The 22,456-nt window shown below is 36.1% G+C and overlaps 1 protein-coding gene across 2 annotated transcripts in view; it reads left to right on the forward strand.

Moving 5' to 3' along the window:
* The window catches only part of POLA1 (DNA polymerase alpha 1, catalytic subunit), a 193,224-nt gene that overhangs the window by 136,491 nt on the left and 34,277 nt on the right, over positions 1-22,456 (forward strand). For both annotated transcript variants that reach the window (XM_042867742.1, XM_042867743.1), the window contains one exon: positions 15,292-15,388. In XM_042867742.1, coding sequence (XP_042723676.1) covers positions 15,292-15,388 — 97 coding nt within the window. The remainder of the gene's footprint in view (positions 1-15,291; positions 15,389-22,456) is intronic.

A 22,456-nucleotide genomic window follows, 5' to 3' on the forward strand; every position in this document is an offset into this window, starting at 1 on the left:
ACAGCAACCTTTCCTGGAGTTCAAATTCACAGTGGTCCATTGTGGAATATCAAATGAATACTGAATAATAGTTATTGATTTTTATTATTATTTTTAGGAATGGGGACATTTAACTTCATGCTTTGAAAAGTGGAATAAAATTCTAAATAATTTGCATGCACTTTTTTTCAAACCGCTAAGTACAAAGTGATTGAGTCTAGATCCTGCCAGTTATGGCAGTCCCCCTTTTTAGAGTTTAAAAAGCTTAATATATGTGCATTCTTGTACATTCTAAATCTTGAAGTACTTTAGACATAACAAATGGATTTACAGACTATATATAGGTTCACTTACTTTGTCACTGAAGTGCAGCTACCTCAAGGATTGAGCACAGCAGCTGTTTAACAACCTAGAGAAACATTGTGTGGCAGCTAAGATCAAAAGCTGAAGAATACTGTGTCAAAATGAAGCTGCAAATGGAGCTGGAGGCAGCTGAGCAGCGTGTAGTCAGTTGAGTATGTTTGGCCAGTAGGCTGAGAATTGACCAGCAGACCTTAATGAAAGGTGTCACCCAGCTTTTAGGGGTCTTGCACCACCTGCAGTTCTTTTGGAGGTCAGCTCTTGGCTCTGTTTTAGAGTCTGCCTCAGTGTTCTTCATTTAGAGAAAGGCTCACTGGCCTCTCTGTGCTTTAGGTAGATCACTCATTCAGAAGCCAGTACAGTAATGGCAAGATGGCTACACAGCAGAAGAAGGTTTTCTGCGTGCTGAGGATGTTGCTGTAGGCCACTTTGTTAAGAGGGCTAGATTGGTATTAACCACTTCTGAAAGAAAATAAAGGCTCGTAGAGAAGAATTAATCTCTAATAGCAATTATAGGTCCTATGGACTTGATTGTTACATTGGGGATTGTTTCGCAAAGACTGGGGGAATTAATTCACCACCATTTTGGATTTTTTGTTATTTTGATGGCACAGTTAATGGCATTCCATTTTTGAACATAGGGGCAGGAGTAATAGCTTCTGTAAGCTATTAAAGTAGCATTTGTTAAAACTGCTTCTAGGAGTTCTAGGAGTAGGATAGTAGTGATAACAGATATTATCATCAGGCTAGTGTTTTTCAGTTGTTTTTTTTTTAATTTTATGAGCAGGTTATAAATAGCTTGTGCTAAGATAATTTGGGTGCTACATGAAACCTTCAGCATTATTTGACGTGTAGAACGTATTATATTTGATGTTGGGCAAAACTGAAACATTCATGTTCTTTCTCATAAACCTTAAACTTCGAGTCTTTTTACAACCTGGCAACTACCACTTCAGTTTTCTTGGTAACCAATCGAGATACTTTGGTAAAAATGCTTTTCTGCACTGTATATTATTTCATGTAGAGCATCAAAGTCTGCTTCTGTTTTTCATGAGCTAGATGGATTGACAGTTGTTAAACTTCTTGCTTGAAAAGGCATACATGCATTTGGTTACTCTGCCTTCATGATCTAGATGATTTTTGGAATGTCATGTTTCTGAATACCTACGTAGCAGAAGCAGTTAAGATGTACTTTTTTGTACTTCCACATGGATGAGAAAATGCTGCCATTTTGTCAGATTTTTATTTTATTGTTCACTGATGCTCTAATACCTCTGGTTAGATTTTTACATGGGTGATTTTGTTAAGTCAACTGAGAAGTTTCAGCTAGTGCATAATATAGAGAAGTACTGCATGGTAAGGATGGGAAGCCTAGTGTGTTCTTGCTGAAGACCACTCAAAAATACTTGCATAACAAAATAGTCTGTTGGCATGGAAAATTAGTTGTATAGGGTTTGGCTGGGTTCCTGCTGTCACGGAAGGTTATCTAACCTAATTGCATCCAGCAAGCTTTTAGCATCATCTGTCTCTTCCCAATAGCAGAAAGAGTGATGCTCCAAATAATGAAATAGTTATGGTAAAAAAGAATTGTCTGCTCCTCTTGTTAGCTGTACTATGGGAACAAAATTACACATTATTGGCTGCACAAATCTTTTAAAAAAAAACCCAGCCCATCTCCCAAACGTTTTACCAGAAAAAATTGTTTGTAGTGCTCTCTTGTAGTCATGTAAGCCTTAAGAAGAGAATTAATGGTTCTTGACTGAATATATCCAGTGCATTATATTACAGTAAGTTATTGATGATCTAATGAAGATAATGTAATCTTGAAGCCTTGCAAACAAATGATGTAGTAAAGATGACATGCTTTTCCACAAACAATTTCCATTGCAGCCTTACACAGTGATGTGAAGATAAAATGGAGTGGATATACAAATTTGAATAAATTATAAGGTTGTAAGGAAAAGGTAGTGAAAAAAAATGTGTCTTTTCAGCAATCTGTAAAAGTAAAGGAAATACTAAACTTTCACAGCTGGCTGCATTTGAGAGAATAATTCTTGGTGTTTATGCAACCTTATTACCAAGAGTCTTTATTTATTAGGAAGACGAAAAGTCATGATGAGCTTCCTTGTGGAAAACAGAAGATGAACTGTAGTATCTCTGAATTGTTCCTTTGGTTGTCTTTGATTCAGGCACACTCTTAACTACCTTGATGTGCACTGTGGACCTGCCCACTACATGAATACCTCTTGTTTGTGGGCAAAGGTTGCCATACCAGTATCTTGCTGTGCAGAACTGGATTGAGGTTTTTTATTACATAAGATTCAGGAAGGAGTCCTGAGAGTATGAAACAATAATGTTGATTCTTGAAATTGTGTTTTGGAGTAAGTAAATTGTATTAGGTGCTCTTATGATCCTGTCTAGCTTATGAAGATAGCTAACTTATCAATGCAACTTTTTTTGGACCAGAAACTTTTGTAAGCTACATTTTTCTTATTACTTTTTCCAAATATGTTTATGGAATCCTCTGAGATCAGCTGCTCTGGGCATCCATGTACTAAAATGGAATGTCCTTTTCCGTGATTGATTGTTCATTCCCTGTAATCTGGGGACTGGGATGCTGTATGATACTTCAAAGGTTAAAGTCATTTTTTATGCAGCCTTACTTAGTATAAGATTACATGATTGACATTTTTATAGTTTGCATGTATGAGCAGATTCCCTAGTATAAGGGAAGGGTCTAAGATCCAGGGCACTTTAAAAAAAAAAAAAAGAAAGAAAGAAAAAAAAAAAGAAAGAAAGAAAGAAAGACAGGGTTGACATAAGGAATTAGTACCACTCTGTTAGTTTTGTTGTTGTTTTTAAATAAAAACTCTTTCAGATGCCAGGGAAGCTGAAGTTAACTGAAGGTTAAGCATCTTGTTGCAGAGATGGAGGTGGATCACAAGTCCTCTCTGGCCTTGTCAAGCACTGAGGAACAATTTATTTTCTATTAGGGAATAGTACTATGGGAAAATCTTTTTTTTCTGTCACTGTTGTGAGAGTATATTCAGAATTTTTAACTTGGATTCAGTGTTGGTGGTGGTGCCTAGCGTTTTTGTTTTCTCCAGAAGAGACAGAACTCACTGGAGAGTGTTCTTCACTATGAAAATAATGCCACCATTCTTCTTACTTACTTTGTAACTGCAGCACTTTCAGTCAAAACTAGAAATTGCATTGGTTGTTACTGAAGGTTCACACCTGATACCTTTCCTCAGCCAATAGGAACCAGTGATTTTTATTTAAACCAGTGTCTCTTTCAGCTTCAAGCAAAAACAATCACTTTGGGAGGGTTACCCATTAGAGAAATCAGTTACTATCAGGTGCTGTGTGTTCCTTACACTGTGGAAACATTAATGTAACCCCTTGAAGACAATTGTATCTGGGGTATCTGTATTCTTAAAAATACAATCAATATAAGCTTTTTTAAAGCCACTGTTCAAACAAAGAATTTTCATTTAATGGGGATGCCTTTCGTGGAAGTATCCTTTCTTCGTTTGTTTTATGTAAAATTTATTTCTTGGGCTTCATCTAAGTGTCTGTAGTAGGTTAACTAACAATGGAAAGACCTGATAATAACCTGATAATTTCATCTGTGTGATGATAACTCTACTAGCTGTGGTCAACTTGGACTCCTTGCACTTGTGAGAAGCAAGGAGACGTCACGCAAATAATAAGTAAGGAAACTGGAAAAATGGCAGCTTACTGTTCTTCTCCAACCCCACCCCATGCCAGGTGGCCAGATGATGATTTCCAGGGGTGTGATTATTACACAAAGACACATTAACGTAAATGAACTACATATGGGAAGTTCTACTGATCATATTATGAGGGTCTAGTTATGGTAAAATGTAATTATATGCATTTATGTTTTTCTTTTCTTGGATTAGACTGTATTGCATGGGAAGCATCTATGGAAAATAACGTCCCTCATATCCTTAGTAGAAACAATAAAATGTGACAATAAAGGGAGTGTGGGTTCTTCTTATTAATGAGCTACAGAGCCACCTCTGTTGCAGCTATTAAATTAATTCCAGTTCAGTTGCCTGCTTAGGAGTGTCCCATGAAAATGGTCAGATTATTTATGTCATTCACATCATTATTGCTAGAATTCTTTAATCGGTTTGTTTACTTTTTCGTATGTTACCAAGTTTCTTCAGTGGCTCAGACAAACAATTTTGGAAACATTTGAGGATCTGCAGAACAGCCTTTCCAGACTGTTATACTGTTATATACTTTTTTTTTTTTCTTTTTTTTTTAAACTTTATTCATCACTTCTTGAATGAAAATTCATTATTTTGGGGTTGTGTGGGGATTTAACACTCTCTTTTACCCCTGGAATGTGCACATGCGCATTGAGTTGAGTTGACCTCACCAGTAAGACCTGTCAACAGAATCAAAGCCTGAAGGGTTGAATGTCCAGTCTGAGATAAACTAATTTTTTTATTTTTATTATATTTTTGTGGATAATCTCATGGTTGGGATCCATCTTTCTGCTTGGGCATGTGAACTGAAGAATGCAGGACAGAATCTGTTTTTTCAAAGCAGTTTACAAAATAGATGTCAGCAGCAATCTGTTTTAGACGTGCATCTGGTTAAATATGGATAATTAAGAACACTATTAGATTGATAGGTGATACCAGAGATGTTTTTAAAGAAGATACCATTAAAAATAAATGCATGAAAACTAAAAGTGTACATTGATGCCCATGGCACTTTTAGTGCTTACGGATCCTCTCTGAGTTGTGAAGAAGACTGAAGACAACCTATTTTGCCTAGACAGAGGTATAGGAAAGCATATGGGAATAAAGTCTGCATAATATTGAGTACTTGCAGAGGGAGCACATAGCAATATAACAAACTGCTCGTGTTATGCATGGTACCTAAATTGCTAGCATTGCCCATTGTCCTTGGGCAACAGACAAAGTTGTCTTTAATCATTGAGATGTGCCTTTGTACGCAACTGTTCTTAGCGCTTGCATCAGTGCTACCCACAGAAAAAGATACTTTCTCCTTTCTCCTGCATGACATGACATTTCTTTAGCATGAGAGAGCCATTCTACTATAGTATGTGAGAGCTGCTTCGGAGGTGTGAGATCAAGATGTGTGTTGATAAAGGTGATGTACACTGAGACAGATAAATCCTAGTATAACCTTTTGGGGCCTGATCTGGTCAGAACAGGGAGATAAAGATCTTATTTAACAGAGGAGTCACCTGTGCACGTCTTGGCTTCAGAATAAGTTAAGCAAGTTAAATAAAGTGTATTGCAAGTCTGTTTACCATTCCATCTGAAACAGTAATTTTTTGCAGAGTCTTTCAGAATCATCAGGATTTGGTCACTTAAGTTGTTGGCACCATGGAGATGGGGGCTTCAGTCAATTTCTGATAATTCTGATCTAATAGCAAAATATTTCATGGTGCATAATGAATATTTATATCCATACAGGTATTCATACCAGTCTAGTGTTGTTTTTTTTTTTTTTTTTTTTTTTTTTTTTTTTAACTTTTAAGAAAAATCAAGATCAGTGAGAAAGGACATTGTTCGCAAGTCCTTTAGAATTTACTGGAATGCTAAATTTGCTTTGGACAAAGTAGTGTCTGCTGCAGCAAGCATGTTTCTTGCTTCAATTTATCACGGTAGATGAGCTCAAAGAGTAGTTTATTAAAAGCTGAAAACTTAGGAGTGTGGAGAGGAAAAGTAGTTCTTCAAACTTCTTAACTCCCGGACTAAAAGCTGGAATTGAGGGGAAAGAGAGCTGAGGGGCTCATTGAGTTCTGAGAAACAGAAATATGGTAATACAAAGCAGTATTCTCAGTTCCCTCTCAGCAAATCATTTTTTTGTTTTTATTCTCACTTGCATGCTTTTGCATCTAAAACATATTTAGATAAGCTTATTTGTTTGTGTATCTGGCCTATTTATAGCGTTGTTTATTTACTAATAAAACAGTTTCTAAATGCTGTACTTGTGTTTCTTGAATGATAATCAAGATTCGGCTAAAAAAAGAACATTTCACGAATATTAGTAAATTATTTTAGAAGAAAGTAATGCAGCGTAACCCATTTCTTAACAAAATCACAATTCAAATAAATGAGTATAAGCCAATTTTCTCACAAGAATTATGTTTTCTTATCATTGTTATAGTCTTCACATAAAGTATATAAAATGTTTCATCTTAGAAGAAAAACAATCATTATTTTAGATTTTTGTATGGAAATACATGAAATTGCTTGATATGTCAAAGAATTCTATTCAGTGATGAGAGTTCCAATGTGTGTGGTTATTTCCTCTGTTTTGAATAAGTAATGTTAGTTAACTGCTGAGTGCACCTCATTCAATGAGTAGATCAGTCAGTTCTCTAAAACAAGACACAGCTCTGGATCTGTATTAGGTTCTTCTGTAACAGTAGAGATAGACTGCGAATACTTTCCATGGTTCTTCTATTTCTGCAGCAGGGGAACAGCTTTGCTTTGCAGAGGTGGTTTGCAATTTAATGTGGTTTCACTGAGCCTTTTCTACAGACTGCTTCTTACTGTCCACTTCAGATTTTCAGGGATCATGTAATTCCAGAAATCCAGAAATTAATGAGTTTGAAAGTGATTGTTTTAGTCTTAAAAAACATCAGCATGGATTTTTTTTCCTGTACACCAAGGAGAGGATGTGTTTTGAGAGTGTATTTGCTTGCTTATTATTTTAAACAGCAAATTATATTGAGTGGGCAAGTACTTGATCAAAGGCTTTTAAAAAAAAAATAAATGATTTGGGGATCAGCTTCTCTGGAGCAGTGTTCAGTGCATCTGTATGGATGCAGTTGTGTGTTTTTGAACAGGAGAGTCCTGTTCCAGAGTAATATGTCTCTTTCATCAGCTGTTCAGTAAAGCTCATACTTTTATTTGATGTGAAAAACTTCAAGTCTTAACCTTGTTGCTGTAGATGATAGCTTGAAGGATTTTTTGTACAATCCCCATCTGAAAGTGTAGGATGAATTTTCATGCTCCAGACTGGTTAATCTGCAAATCCCATGGTTATGCAATACTACTGCTTCCAGAAGGCCAGAAGGAGAACACTAATACTTGGCAGCCTCTCCACATCTATGAGCTGTGTTGCAGATTGCACTCTTAATTTTTTTAAGGGTTCTTTCTTCTTATTTAGAATGCAGTTTTTATTTGGGTAAAACCAAATCTTGTATTTCTAACTAGAAACATAAGATTACAGATGTTTGTATGCATATGGCAGTGACTGTCCTCGGTTCTCTTCTGCATTATATGAGCTACCCATAAACTCCTAAGATAAAATAATTATGGTGTATGTTGCATAGGTTCAACAGGTGGGTTGCATCTTGAGGCTGATGGTATTCTGCAAGCCTGTTATGTAAGGATGCTTGTGTGTTCAAAGTCTGTTGGGACAGAGCTTGCAACTTGGAATGTTCAGTTGTAAAAATCATAGAATCATTTAGGTTGGAAAGGACCCTTAGGATCAACCATCCACCAGGCCTACCAATCACCAAGCCATACTTTACCTCTGGTTGGAGCCGTGTTGCCAGCATGAATGGTCTTGGCACATCAGCTGCATCTTCAGTATTGTAGGTAGTGAGTTGTCCCAGCTCAAAACTGACTCGGCGAATGTTAAAAACCAAGTGGTATAGAAAGTGATAGTTAAATACTTGAGCTTACTGGTCAGATCTGTTTTGTTTAGAATGGAAGAATTGACCAAAGATGCCACCTTGATTACTGTGGAAGATCATCACCTCATATGATCTTATTTATCAATCCATTAAACATTCTGTATGAAAACCAGCTATTATTAAAAATTTCATTATCCACTGTAAGGGCTGTTTCTGGACTTCTCAGAAGTTGTAAAAATACGTACATATAAATGCAATTTTTAAAAGCTTATGTTTATTGTTTGCTATTTCATTTTTATAAATATATGATCTGTGTTCAGATACATGTGTAGGCATACCTATGTAGTGCATAGACCTGTATGCATATACACACAGACCTACATGTGTGCAAAGTCTTTTTAGCTTGATTCTGTGTAGACTGATTGGTTACTGTTACAGCGTTCTTAAAAAAAAACATTATCAGAGCAGATAATGTAGACTCTGCCTTTAAGTTTCAAGTGTTTGGTTCTTTTGTATAATTGTGTGAAGTTTTAGTAACAAAAAATTAGCATCTTGATGCTGAAAATTTCAGACTATAGAACATATCAGAATGAAATTTGTGTATGGTGTGTGCAAGTCATTTCCAATTATTCAAGACTTCTGTTCTCACATCCAGGACTCATTGGGCTGCTCAGATGAGCTTGAGTAAGGGAAGAAAGGTAAAGCCCAAGACCCTCAAGCAGGAGGACATATTGTTTTCTTTTGTTGACAGCAGCTTATTTGGCTTGTTCAACTGCAGCATGGTTTGCTATTTTGCCTTGTGCCAGCTGTTGACCACACAGGAAGGCCATTTAATTTGGTGGGTTGGTTTTCTCCAGATTAGGTAAGAAGTAATTTTTTGCTAGATTCGTGAATTGAATTTGATTTGCCACATACTCAGCTGAGACCAGGAGTAGAGGATAGGATTAGTTACCTATCAAGATGAGAATTTTTTAGTTGAGTACAGGTGACGCTCAGTGCTTTTGTTCAAAAAGCGTCCTATCTCTGGAAAAGGATCAACGCTTATTTTGTGTCCTTGCTTACACTGTCAGCTTTAAGAAGAGGTAATCAACCACCACTAGTTTTCCAGCAGATTCATTTTTGCATTCCTCCAGAACTCTGCAGAGCTCTGTATTATCTAGCCTGCTGTCACTTGTTCTGCATTTTGTGTATCTGTTCCATGGGCCTTCCTATCTGAGTCTGAAATATCATCTTATGAATCCTCAGCAGAGCAGTTCTGGCTTAGGACTCTCTCGAGTTTCAGATAACTCATTCAGCTTTCCTTATGGCCAAAAAAAAAAAAAAAATTGCTGTTACATTTATTTCCTTTTCTATTTTAGTGACTTGTAAATCTCATTAACAGGCAGCTATGTTATATCCAGATTTTGTGAATGAAGCATAGAATCACAGAATGGCTTGTGTTAGAAGGGACCTCAAGGATCATGAGGCTCCAGCCCCACTGCCTCAGGCAGGGCTATCAACTTAAACAGTTTAATATTAGACCAGGCTGCCCAGAGCCCCATCCAATCTGGCCTTAAACACCTCTAGGGATGGGGCATCCACAACCTCTCTGGGCAGCCTGTTCCAGCACCTCACCACTCTCATAGTAAAGAACTTCTCCCTGACATCCAACCTAAATCTTCCCTCTTTCAACTTAAACCCATTTCACCTTGTCCTGCCATTATCTGCCCTATTAAATAAAAACATTTAGAAATAATAATCTTAAGAATCACGCTTGGAGGTATTCTGTTAACCCCATTATTCAGTCTGGTGTCCCTTGTCAGCAGGAGTTCTCATCTTTGTTCACCCAGCTCCTTACTCGTTTTATTCTTACGCTGGAATTTCAATCTAGAGTTTTTGTGATGCTGATTTTGTAATCTGTAACATTCTAATTACTAAACAGTACTTAAACCAGCACAAGTTCTTGTCATTTCAGTTACCTTATGGGGAAAAAATAAACCTGGTAATATCTAAGAATATTCAGTCTTTTTTCATGCTTTTTTTTCTATTGACCTCCATACTTCATGGGCTGTTTTCTAAGGGAACATTTACCTTCACAGGTTGGTAGTACCTAAAGGCTGTGTCAGCTTGGTGTGTTGCAGCTGGGCTCTTTCTACAAGAGAATACACTGGGTGTGTAAAACATAGTCTTATGCTTCAGTTTATTGCTGTGAAATCACCATGGCATGGATAGCATTTGGATACATAAACATCCACAGTGCTGAGTAGTGCCCTCTTTTTGAAAATAGAAATTGCTGCACATAAGAGAGATGATGGAAAATGTGTACAGTCTATACAATCTTCCAGAAGTAGATTGAGACCAGTGGCACTTCCCCGAAAAAATAAATTACCCAAAATTTGCAGCACATTCATATTCAATTTCATCACAGCAGATGCTCATTAGTATGTTGTTATTAATTGGTATTCACTTTAGGTTTTGTTTAAAATGAAGATAATAATTAGGTTTTAATTACTGCATCTTTCTAAGGGGGAGGGGAGGAAATGCCTCTCAAGGCACTGAAGTATTTCCTGTATGCTTCTCTCCACTACATGCAAGCCTCGAAAGTCTTTGAAACACAATTTTCTACCAAGAGACTTCTTTTCCATTTCTTTTTCATTCTTTCCTATTTTTTAAGTATTAAGAACTAGCCCTAAGTGGTTTGTTTGGACACGGTGAATCATATCATAATAGCAAGAGCCATGGTTCTTTCTAATCAAATTACCAAAAAGACTTTGCAAAAGTAACTCTCTCAAGCAGCTGATTAATGAAGTGTTGCCACTGTTTTGTATTATAATTAATTGAAGTAATACAAATAAATTCTGTAGCCTGTGGAAATTATCTCCCATGCAAAGCAATCTGATAGAGTTAGCAAACTGCAATGAGAGATTTTTTTTTATTTCTTGTTGCCTTCATCATCCTTAAAAGCCATTGGTGACACAACTGAAAACAGTGGTTGATGGAGTACAAAGTCACAGCAGCTCAGAGAGGGCCTGCAGAAATTAGAGTGAATCCATTACAGAGGACAGCAAAAGTGCAAAAAACAAATCAGAAAATAATGTAAAGGTCATGAGTGTGAGGGGACCATGGAGAACTATAGGAATGTGAGAGATACCAAAGCATGACTAGAAGACTTAACCTGAGTTTAAAGGAATATGGGTCATCTAAAAGGCATTGACTATCACGTCTTTCTTTGGTAAATATAGGAACTGACAGCAGTTCAAAGAAAATTGTTCTAAGTAGTAGTATTTATCTTTCTAGCCTGTTCAAAAGTATGTCTTAAGACATGGAACATTTACGCTCCATTTAAAGTGTGTTTGCTAGAATAACACTGTGTTTGGGTAAGCAAAACATCAGAACTAGAATTGTTAGTTCAGTCTTCTGCATTTTAGCTGTTGTGAATTTTCATCAACTTCTTTTTGGGGTTGCTTTTCTCTTTTTTATTTTCTTGGACCTTTCTTAACTGGATTTTCTAGGTCACTGCCTTTAGTTATTGAAAAGACTTTGAAAGATGGTGTGTTAGCTGCTCAGGCTCCTGTGTTACTAAAATGAAGGAGAATTAGGCACCTCACTTTTGAAGTTCTTTGGGATGGAATCTTAATCAGCCAGCACTGAGGGAGAAGCCTTCTAAGTTCATCGCCTATATACAGCTGCCAGCAATGTTCCTTCCACAAGAGAAGTGCTAATAAGAGACAGAGCATGATAACTTCTCCCTTTAAGCCAGTGCATGAGGAAGGATGCTCGGCAGTGATGAAATCCATCTTGTTCCCTTGCTTTCAGAAAGTCAAATAAGCTTTGGTATTCAGAAGTTGGAGTAAGGGTGGCCAATGGAAATTTTCCCACACTGTGCAAAATTAGGCAAACCAAGCTTGATCCTCTGTTCTTGCCAGAAGGGCTGTAAATGCCCTGTTCTCTGATTACATTTATGAAATTAGGGAGTTTAGGCCATTCACTGCTTGAATTTTGGCCTTCAGAGAGAAGTGGAGCAAGTACACAGCACAGCCTTGCTCTGGAGCTGAATTCTTAGGAGCTTGTGGGATAGAGGATGAGACAGACCTACCTTTCAGTGTTTTGTTCAAACATCACCAGTTACAGGATAAATGCTAAGCTATTCATTGCTATCAAGACTGAGTGGATTCAGATGTATAGAGGCACAGCTGACCAGCAATACAAATATGTTACGGCCTTCATTCCTGATGCGTGCTGTAGTGAACATTTGCTGGTTTATATGTCAGCTGAGCAAGATTTTTCTTTCTTTAGGACTAAGCATTTGGGGTCCTATTATTGTCTTTATTTGGGAAAATTTGTTTTGCTGATGTTTCTAATGTACTGATTCTATTAAGACACCATCATTTTCTTACTAGATAATCTCAGATTCTTCCTGGGAGGGCAGGTTAGGGTTTTGCAATTGTCATTTCAAACCCAGATTTCTTCAGATGATTACCTGTTGGCCAAACACAATGATTTTTTATTTTTTTTCTCATCTGTTACTTTTCTAATACAAATGTAATTTTTCTGTCATGGGAATGAGTAACGGTGATTGCAAACTATGTGACTTTGGTTCCTGTATCTGCTTATTGCTATTTTAAATACAAGAAAAAAAAAAGTTGTTTGGTTGCTTTGGTACAGAGTGTTCTTTCCATGAATGGAAGCTGTCAAAGAGGCAGACCCTCCTGAATTCAGTTCTTAATGAAATCAAGAAATCAAACATCACGGAACAATAAGAACTTCAAAATAAGGTTTTGTTTTCTTGTACTCACCATTCAGTCTTTTATGGTAAAAGAGAATACATAAATGATACAAAATTTGAGAAGATCATATGCTAACTTAAGGGCTGTCAAGTTCTCTTTGCACAGAAATTTACTGTTAAGTGTAAAGTTGGGTTTGAAGTTTTAGGATTAGAGTTTTTTCTTTAAGCTTACAGGTCATCAGAAATTAAAGAAACACACGAAGTGACGATAGAAGTAATTTCTAATGCTCTTTTAAATTTAAGTCACCTGTTCTTTAGCTTCATAAATATACCATAATATTCACTGTTGCATGAAAAAAACCCTTTTCTTTTCCACTAGATAACTGATTTTAAAATGTGTCAGGAACCTAAAGGCAAGGGAGTATTAGCACGTTCTCAATTTAAAAAAATTAAAAAAACAATCAAGTTAAAATAATAAATTGTTTATATATATGTGTATGTCTGCGTGTATAAATTATTGCATACCGATTTTTGTATTTTTTATCCATTTAAGCAGTGACTTTCAATTAGCCTGCCTACTAATATCAGGTCACTAAACTCTATAGCTGATGCTTTATTCTTTCGTGTGGGTTGTCATTCGTTTGCTTCAGTTGGCTGGCAAAGGTTGTTGTATATCCATTACCAGCAACACAGCACTTTGCATTTCTGAATTGACAAGCAGCTATATTGACCTAGCGCTTATTATGGGTCAACAGCTGCGTTAACCGACGGAAGGACTGAGGGGCAATTAAAATGAATTGGCAAAAATATATCTTCCTAATTTACTCCAATTTGTTATTTATGCTAACATTGTATGGCTTCTATGGTGACACTAAACAGAATGGACCCAATAATGGCAATTAACATAAAAATATAATGGCTAATCAAATTGACAGCAACTGTTTCTCATCATCTCGACACACAATACATTATCAAAACAAACTATTATGAAGGAGGTAATTTCAGTGTTCTATTCAACCTGCTTCATGTGTGCAGTCAGGGAGATGTGTACCAGCAATTACAGCTGAATCTAAAAAACTAAACAAATAACTTAATCGCTGTCGTCCTCCTTTTTTCTTCTTCAGGAAGCAGTAATCAGGATTTACTAAAAATAACTGGTGTATAATAGTATAATGATGATGCATATCGTGGAATAGCTAATAAGGAATAAAATAAGCTTCTGTGTGTCTTTTTTTAAAGTAGGTTTACATGAATTGGAAAAAAAGTGTAATGTTAAAATATATAAAGAAATAACAAAGCAGTAGTAATGGTTGTCAAATGTCTCAACATGAGTTGCTTTGTAGTTACAGATACTTTATAACCTGTCAGTACAAGTGCAAAATTAGCTGAATTTAGTAACTAAAATTGGCATGATTGGGTAGAAAATTAAAAAGCTAAGTGAAAGCAGAATTCCAATAAACAGAAATAGTTTGCCAGTTGCTGTTCCTCTCTGTTTTCAGTCTCATCTTCCATGTGGTATACTGAGTGTCAACATCAGTTTAACCTGTGGTGGCTAGGTGTTTGTTGATTTTGTAGATCATCAAGAAAGTCTTCAAGAATTCATATCTATATAAATACTGAATGGTACTTCCACGTTTGATGCAGCTATAGTTATTTCATTCTTAAAGACTTTTGTGATGCACAAGTCTTCAAACCATTGTTGGTCAATATTTCAACACCAGTATCTTAAATAGCAGGGACTGGAATGTGGTTTTGTTAAACGAGAGTTCAAGAAAAATATATTTAAAGGGCCTGTTTGTGGGCAAGGTAGATCTCATGTCTGTTTGAGCAACCTCCTAATGCACAGCAGCAGTGACATGAATGCATACAGATGTACTTTCAAAGTAGAGAAATAATGCAGAGGCTTGACATCACTGATGTTCAGAGCATTTAATTGAATATGATATTCCACATGTACACACTTGCAGATTTTTGAACTGAAGGTGTGATTATTAACATGCAGTAGCCCTCCACAGATGTGTAGAGCAAGGTGATGACATAGCTGCAAAGGTGTGTATGCACCTGTTCTTATTTGAATTTTTCATTATTTATGTAACTACAGCTGTGTGTGTGAATGGAGAGGGAGGGAAAACAGCCAAACACCTGTATTCATCAAAAATATACATTAAAGCTTTTCCTTTTTTGGGATTATTGCATTATTCAATGTACTAAAGCAATAACGTCATTATATTGTGCCATCTTCCTTATAACTTTTATTTTGGCCCCAAAGCGTGATACTGGTATTTGTGTCTATAAGAATAGGTAATTGTGATTTTTGTGTTTATAAGAATTGATAAGTTTAGTATGATTTATGTAAATGATTTCAATTGCGAGGAAAAAGGGTACTGAGTCGTAGTAAAAATATTTTTTTTGTAATAGTAATAATAGTGTTATAGTAGTACAGTATCACAGTATTAATAGTACTACATGAGCAGAATATATCTTTTAGAAAAGTGCAGAAAGAATCACCTCTTGATAACAGAGAGAAATAGATACAGGAGGCACACTTATCACTGGGGTTTGTAATTTGTACCTTTTTATTTTGCAGTATTCTGATAAGGCCCTGTACACTCAGCTGTGCTTTTACCGGTACATTTTTGATGTGGAGTATGCAGTGGATAAAGTGATTACTGAAGAGGATAAAGGTAAGTTTAAATTATTAATTAATTAAAATTAGCTCAAAAGCAGCTAACATTCTAGAAACTACAGCTATACATTCTAGAAACTAGAGCTATCCATTTGTACTCTCCAAATCCGGGCTACTAGACTGTAATGTAGAAAAGAAAACAGAAGAAAGTAGGACTGTGGGAATCATTTGTAAGAGAAGCGTGGTGTGTTGGAATAACAGATTCAAGATTATATGTCTCTGTTCTTTTGGAGCAATTGCACTTTCAAAAGTGTTCTTTGCCTGAAAGTTATGCCATTGGAGAAATCTCTGTGCATGTAGTTTGAAGGATATATCAACTTCAGTGAATAGATTAATTAAAACTATACAGTTTCTAAAAGAAGCCAATTAAAACATGTTCAGGTATAATATAAGACTGTTTTTAACAGGGTTGAAAATGATGGCTCAAGAAAGCAGCAATGTTGATTACCTACAAGGCTCTGTTAAGTACAAAATTTATGCTGATGTTAGGAAAACTTTTTCCTCTTGTCATCTTCCAGTAACCATAATATTTGCGAGGTAAAACATCTCTAAGCTATAATGGAGCTATGCATTTTGTGTGGCTAAGTGATTCTCAAACTGACAGAAGAGCACCTCTGGTGCTAATATGTGGCTGATGTAGAATTCTGAACAAAGCTGAGCTATGAGCCCACCTGTAAGGTGTACTGTTAATAGAGAGCCTTCCACTGTGCTTTTGGTGGTGCCGATTAAGAGAAAGTACTTCCTCTGTAGTCACCTTTTCTGATTGCTGTTCTACTGTAGAAATCTTTCCCCTTCCCTTAGTCACCAGCTAAGTTTCTGGGTGATAGAAATAGACTAAATAAAGTCATTCTTTCTAAATGTAATTTTGATGATCTTTACACTAAAAGCAAAGCAGCTTTAATGTCTTAGCTTAAAAAATGCTCAGTTAAGCAAATTATCTGATTCTAGTCTGTTTCTTTAGAGATTCCTATTTCTTTTCTTAATCCCACTTAAGAGAAGAAGGCCACTCTGTGAGATCATCTCAGTCTAATACAACTTTGCAGATGTACTGAAGGAATGTTATGTAGTGGTAGCTAATACTAGCTGAAACTCAGTAACTTGGCGTGTATCTACCTAATTATCAGGATATAAGAGTAGATGCATCTTCAGGGGTGATCTTGTCCATCCCCTTCTAGAGCAGACCATTACATCTTATGGAGGTTTCATTTTGAAACCTGTAGATGGTTCTACACCTTTCACTGTTGTTCAGAATGTGTTTCAGACACTCATCCTGTGGTTCCTGAAAATTCACTATCATTTTCCCATTCTGATTTGTTCAACTTGTGTTTGTCCATTTACTGAATATTTCCCCTCCCTGATGTTCTCTGCTGTGCTTCTAGACACTGTGGTAGCATCTCTGTTTTGTTTTACATTAATAAACTTCTAGATTCCACTAGTAAGAACAGCCCTGTACTGCATAATCCTTCTTCCTAGTCTTTTAATCTTTTCTAGGTTGGATTCATCTTTCAGTGCGAGGAACTAGAATTTACCTGGTGTTCTGGATGGTTTCTGTCCAGTGTCTTGTATACTGCTACATTTGACAGAAGTACATCTACTGATGCTTTCCAGTGTAGCTCATAGTTCATAGCTGCATTGTATCATTAACTTGTGGTTACCTGATGAAAGAAATCTTCTGTCTCTTCTGAATCAGATGTTCATATCTAATGTTTGTGGCTTTTTTGCTTCTTTGTTTTCTCATACTTTTAATTTTCTTGGTTTTCTTCATATTGGACTGCTTAATCTCATTTATAAATTTAAACTTCACGTTTATTGAAACATAATATGATGTCTTCTGCAGTCGCATAGTTTCTCACTGACTGCCTTAATCAGAAAATGTTCCCCACACCCCCATCACTAGTTGGAGAAAGTTAAATAGAAGTAGTATCTAGAGAAGTTCTTGAGGAAAATTTTAGAACTCTGCTATGACTTCCTATTTTCTTGGATGGTTCACTTTTTCAGCACTGCGTATTTTTGCATTTTTCTTACCTAGATTAATTTTTTTTGTATAATCTTATTCAGTCATCCAATGGTTTCAGGCGTGGTACTGCAGCAAGCATTAAGGCCAAATTAATTAGATCTACTATGCCCGCCTTTGAAAATTGATTCTCTTCAAACAGACAAACTAAACAAACAAACACAGTATGCAATTACGTCCTATTTTTCAGATATCTTTTGGGGGGGAAAACATCTTTCTGTTAGTCTAAAAATACATGCAGAATTTGAGAATAATTACCTGTAGCTTTTTGGGTCACCTTATTTTATAGGTACCACTGTTCTATTTTCTCGCAACAGATGTAACTGATTTACTTTGTGTTATTGAAGTGAGTTTATTTAGTGAACTCCCATAATGGACACAAAGCTTATGTTTATTTCCCCTTGAAAGAAAAAAAAAAAAAAATTGCATGCCATATTTCACAAGCCAGCATGCAAGTGTTCAGCATCACTTATCAAAGATGGTGGATTCTATGAGCTTTATTTTTCCTCTTTACTATGTATGTAACTAAATCACTTATTTTCTCTTGTTCGGATTTTGGTTTGGGGTTGTTGTTTTTTTTTACTTTTAAAAAATTATTTTTAGGGAGGTGATTTTTGAAACTAAATCACGTGGACTTGTGAGTTTACAGACTAGTTCTTTGTTCTTGTAGCTTTTGCTTATTCTTGCTAGCAGTTCAAGGTTGTTATTCATCTTGGAGTGTTCTTCTATAAAGTTTTCAGTTGCTAGAGACTCAGGATATAGATGTTGAAAGGAAATTTGAGGGAATTCATGCTTTCTGTCCATTCAGAACCTTGAGATTTCACTGCTATTTCACCCACATTTTCTGTATTTGCTTCTTCAAAATGGAAAACTGTAATTACAGAACAGGTTTCTGTTTATTCTGCTATTTATGTTGAAGGTCTGTGTTATTTATTGAAATGGAATCTAAAAGAATAATTGTGAAGTCAGTGGGAGTTCAAAAGTCATCCAGCCTGCTCCCTTTCCCTGCAAGAGGATCAATACTATTGTCTGTCTAGCCCGCATTGCGAAGATAGGATAAATTTTAAAAAGCAAAAAAAAACCAAAAAACCACACACACACAAAAAACAAAAAAACACAAAAACACAGACAAATTCAAACCAACACTTTGGTATTGCAGATACTACAACTTAATAGATTTTTCAACCAGTTTCTTCTTCTCTAATGTAGAGACCTTTTCTGTATATTTAAGGTGAATGTTTCCCTAAGCTTATCCTGTGCGTGATGGATAATTGATGTTTTTTTTCTTCGAGTTTTGTGCATTTAAAACCTCTATGCTATCTTCTGTATCACTTTCAACAACAATCCTGAATTTATTCACATAATCACAGGATCCTAGGTCAGAAGGGACCTATGGAAATCATGTAGTTTTTGTATACTTGAACATTTACATGCTGATTTTCATGGAACTAGCTATTGGAATCGGCTTGTAATGTTAGAGCTCATTTCTGAGTAACTGAGGTTTAGAAAAAAATGATGTTAGATGTCTTGCTTCATGTTTATCTAAGCGAAATTAATTTCCCATTTGATTGTCTGAGTGTTGAGTCTCATAAGATCTGTTGAGTCTTCATTACCATGGACTCTAGCATAGCGTAGTGTTACAAGCAAATTCATATGAGGACTACCAGCATCGCTTTCCCAGGTCACTTATGCATATAATCTGTGGCTGTGGAACTCGAGCGGTAACCATTTTCCATCATAACTATTAACCACATAGACTCAAGCTCTATTTCCTATCTCTGGCTGGTCATTTATCTATTCCCTCTTAAGCCATACCTGTTTTTTCTTTTTAAAAGGTTTAGGTAGTGAGATAGTATCAATCAATGAACAATATTAGTAGCATCATCTTGACCCCATGCTTGTTCAAAGCTTTATGATATTCTTAATAGGTTTGTGTGATGGGCCTATCAACCTGTGTTGATTCTTCCCCAGTATATTGTATTTATTCAGGTGCCTACTAATGCTCTTTTTATCATTTCTGCTCATTTGCACAGTACAGATTGTCCCTCATGTCATTCACATTTCCTGGGTTTGCCTTTAATATCGTGGAAGATAAGTTCAAAAGCCAAACTGAAGTTAGTATATAACCTCCACTAGATATCTGTTCTGGGTCCTGTTACCTAAGGAAAATACAGTGGCTGACATGATTAAATTCTTTCCGGCCGTTCTTGTCTATTAGTCTACTTCTTGTCATCTTCACGTTTACATCTAGGTTTTGGTCCATCTTTTCCCTGTAAGAATTAAAAATAAGCTGTTTGGTTTACACAACATTTTATTATTACAGAGACTGGTGAAGTTAGCTGTCAGTTAGAACATCCAGGAATTGTATTATACAATTATTAGTTACTACTACCATTATTAATTGTTGCATTTGTTCTCCAAGCAATTGTTTCCATTCAACTGAAAGTTTAGGGTCTTTCATGATGATGATACAGTTTAATGTGTTAACATTGTGAAAGGTGGATGAAGTTCTAAGCTTTCAGACGACACAGGTGTAACTCTGAAATTCCTTTGCAGTCTTTTTAAATTAGAGATTGTTGCACAGTCAATGTCAGGTCAAACCCAATTTAATTTTCAATATCAGTGTGCCAAAACCACTAATTTACAGCTGCCAGTAATAGTGTCAGGTCTGTTTGCTCTGATTTAATTTTTTAATCAGGAAAGGAAAAATTGCTCCATTGTGACTAGTAAAGTACTCAGAATGTTTTCAGCTCTTCCTTACAGTAGAGGTTTTCAAACCTGGGTTGTGGCTCTAACAGATGTTGCTGCTTAGGCAAACAGTCAGAACAGCAAGAAGCAGTAGGAGTAGCAAAGTTGTAACATCTTCCATTTGTTTGGATGGAAAAAGGATAGGTAAACCAGCAGTGATTTAAGCACATGATGTTTAAATCCAGGAGTATGCTCTTTTTGTACGCTTTAAAATTCAGAAATGGAAACCAGTGTATTTTAATGGCTGTGTCATCAGAAAATCAAAATAAAGTGTAGTAAGCTTTATATCGTTATCCCATTCAAATATTGGCATTGTTAAATATTCAAAGATATTACTGTTTTCATTTTGTTTTTACAGTAAAATGAAAACCTTTAAAAATGAAGAGAAATGGAGCCCACATAAAGTCAGTGAAACTACTGTGCTTCACACAGATGTTTCTAGTTAGCTCCCCCTCCTAGCATAAATTAAATCTTCCTGGAAGACTTTGGATAGGGATGCTGCAGTTTCTTTATTCACTGCAAAATCATTCAGAAATTGTGTATTAACATAACTGAGATTGTTCATGGTGCTTTTGTTGTTGTTGTTTTTTTTTTTTTTTTTTGAAGAGAAACAGGATCCCAATTATAGGATTTTTCTGTTCCATGCTAGAAAGTGGAACTGAAAGCCACCGCTTCTCCACCATCCCAGTTCTCAGAGACATAAGGTCACACTACACAATGTTTGTAGTGCATTTAGGTGTTTCAGGGACAGAAATTGCAGAGATGCTGCAGTATATTCTTTCACAGAATATTTTCAACCACTGAGCCTCTGATTACTGGATTCCAAAAAGTTTGGACATATCGGGTTATTAGATAGGTAGAAGAAAGTGAGGATGGGAGATAGCCTTGGAAAGAGTGATTAAGTGTTCCTGTTTGTTGGGAAGACCTGCATCTTCAAAGTACATGTCAGTTTGTGAAAGTGGAATGTAATTGTTGTGATCGTATTCTTATGGACTATGATTTTGTAAATCCAAAGGCACATTCGGAGGATGTTTTTGCACTTCTATCACAGCTATATATCTGTATGTTCCTTGTTTCATCCTTACATACAAACACCACAAGCATCTAATTTACTTTATGGAGGAATAAGCTACAAAATTCTGCTGGGAAAAAAATGTCTCTCTTTTATGCTGTATGTCCTAGACACTAAATAAATAAATAAATAAATAGATAAAACACACAAAAAAAAACCCAGCTGTGAATATTTGTGTGAATCCTATAATTTCGACATGGGATGTTCTCATCTTGATGCGCTAAGGAGGAGGTCAAACTCAATTTTTAATTGAAGAATAATTGTAAATCTTTCAAAGAAGGCAGATTGCAATTGAGATGTTGTCAGAGCAATTTGTAGTTTAGTGTATGTACTCCTGTCAGCTGGTGATGATGGTGAGGTTGAGGGAGACTGAATGAATAGGCCTGAGCAAGATGTTCCTGCTCTGCAGTGGTGTGCAAGTTCAGTCAGATGAAGGGAGGACATCCTGTGTAAGATGTCTGGAAGGATTATGTGTATGAGAAACTGAGGCAATGAAATGAGGACTTCTGGCATCATGTCTACCAGGCATGTGACTGTAGGCAGATAGACTACGAGAAAGTTGCAATAACTATGAAAGGAAATGTAGTTGATTCTGTGTGCTTTCCAGGGGAAAATAAAGAGAAATCATGTAAATAACCTGTGTGCATAAAGATGTGTGCAATTGCTGAAACCTGGCATAACTTTTTGGGGGGAGTGCAGCTCAACAAACAAAGCATTCTGTTGCATCTCATCTCTAGATGCTATCGCTGAGAGTTCAGTTCTCTATAGTGATCTTTCTATCCAAAAAAATGCTGCTGTGCACATTTGTTTTAAGGTACTTTGTCTACCAATCACGTTGTTTTGAAGAGGTAATAGAATACGAATTTTCAAGAATTTAACCTGTTGGTAGCTCTTCGGAAGCACTTGTTCATTTTTCTTTGATGTATTCTTCTATAGAGAAAGATAGTGGGACTTGGAAAAAAAATGACACTTTCTTGTGTGTTTTTGAGTCTCGCTAACTTTTCTCCAAACAAAAAAATATTCGTTGGAGGATTTTGACCCTTTTGATGTAGCACATGGGCAGTTAGCTGATCTGTAAATCCTAAGTTATCCTTCCATAGCAATCATACATTTTTTCATGACCAATTTGACATTTTAATGTCTTGTGCATAACTGTTTTCTTCTGTTCTGTTTCTGCTTGTGGGGTCTCTTTGTTAAACTAAGTAAACCCCATTACACTCACTGTATGTTTC

This window comes from Lagopus leucura, unplaced genomic scaffold (assembly GCF_019238085.1).
Source record: "Lagopus leucura isolate 7727_CA_CO unplaced genomic scaffold, USGS_WTPT01 Super-Scaffold_100001, whole genome shotgun sequence".
In the NCBI taxonomy this organism is placed as follows: domain Eukaryota; kingdom Metazoa; phylum Chordata; class Aves; order Galliformes; family Phasianidae; genus Lagopus; species Lagopus leucura.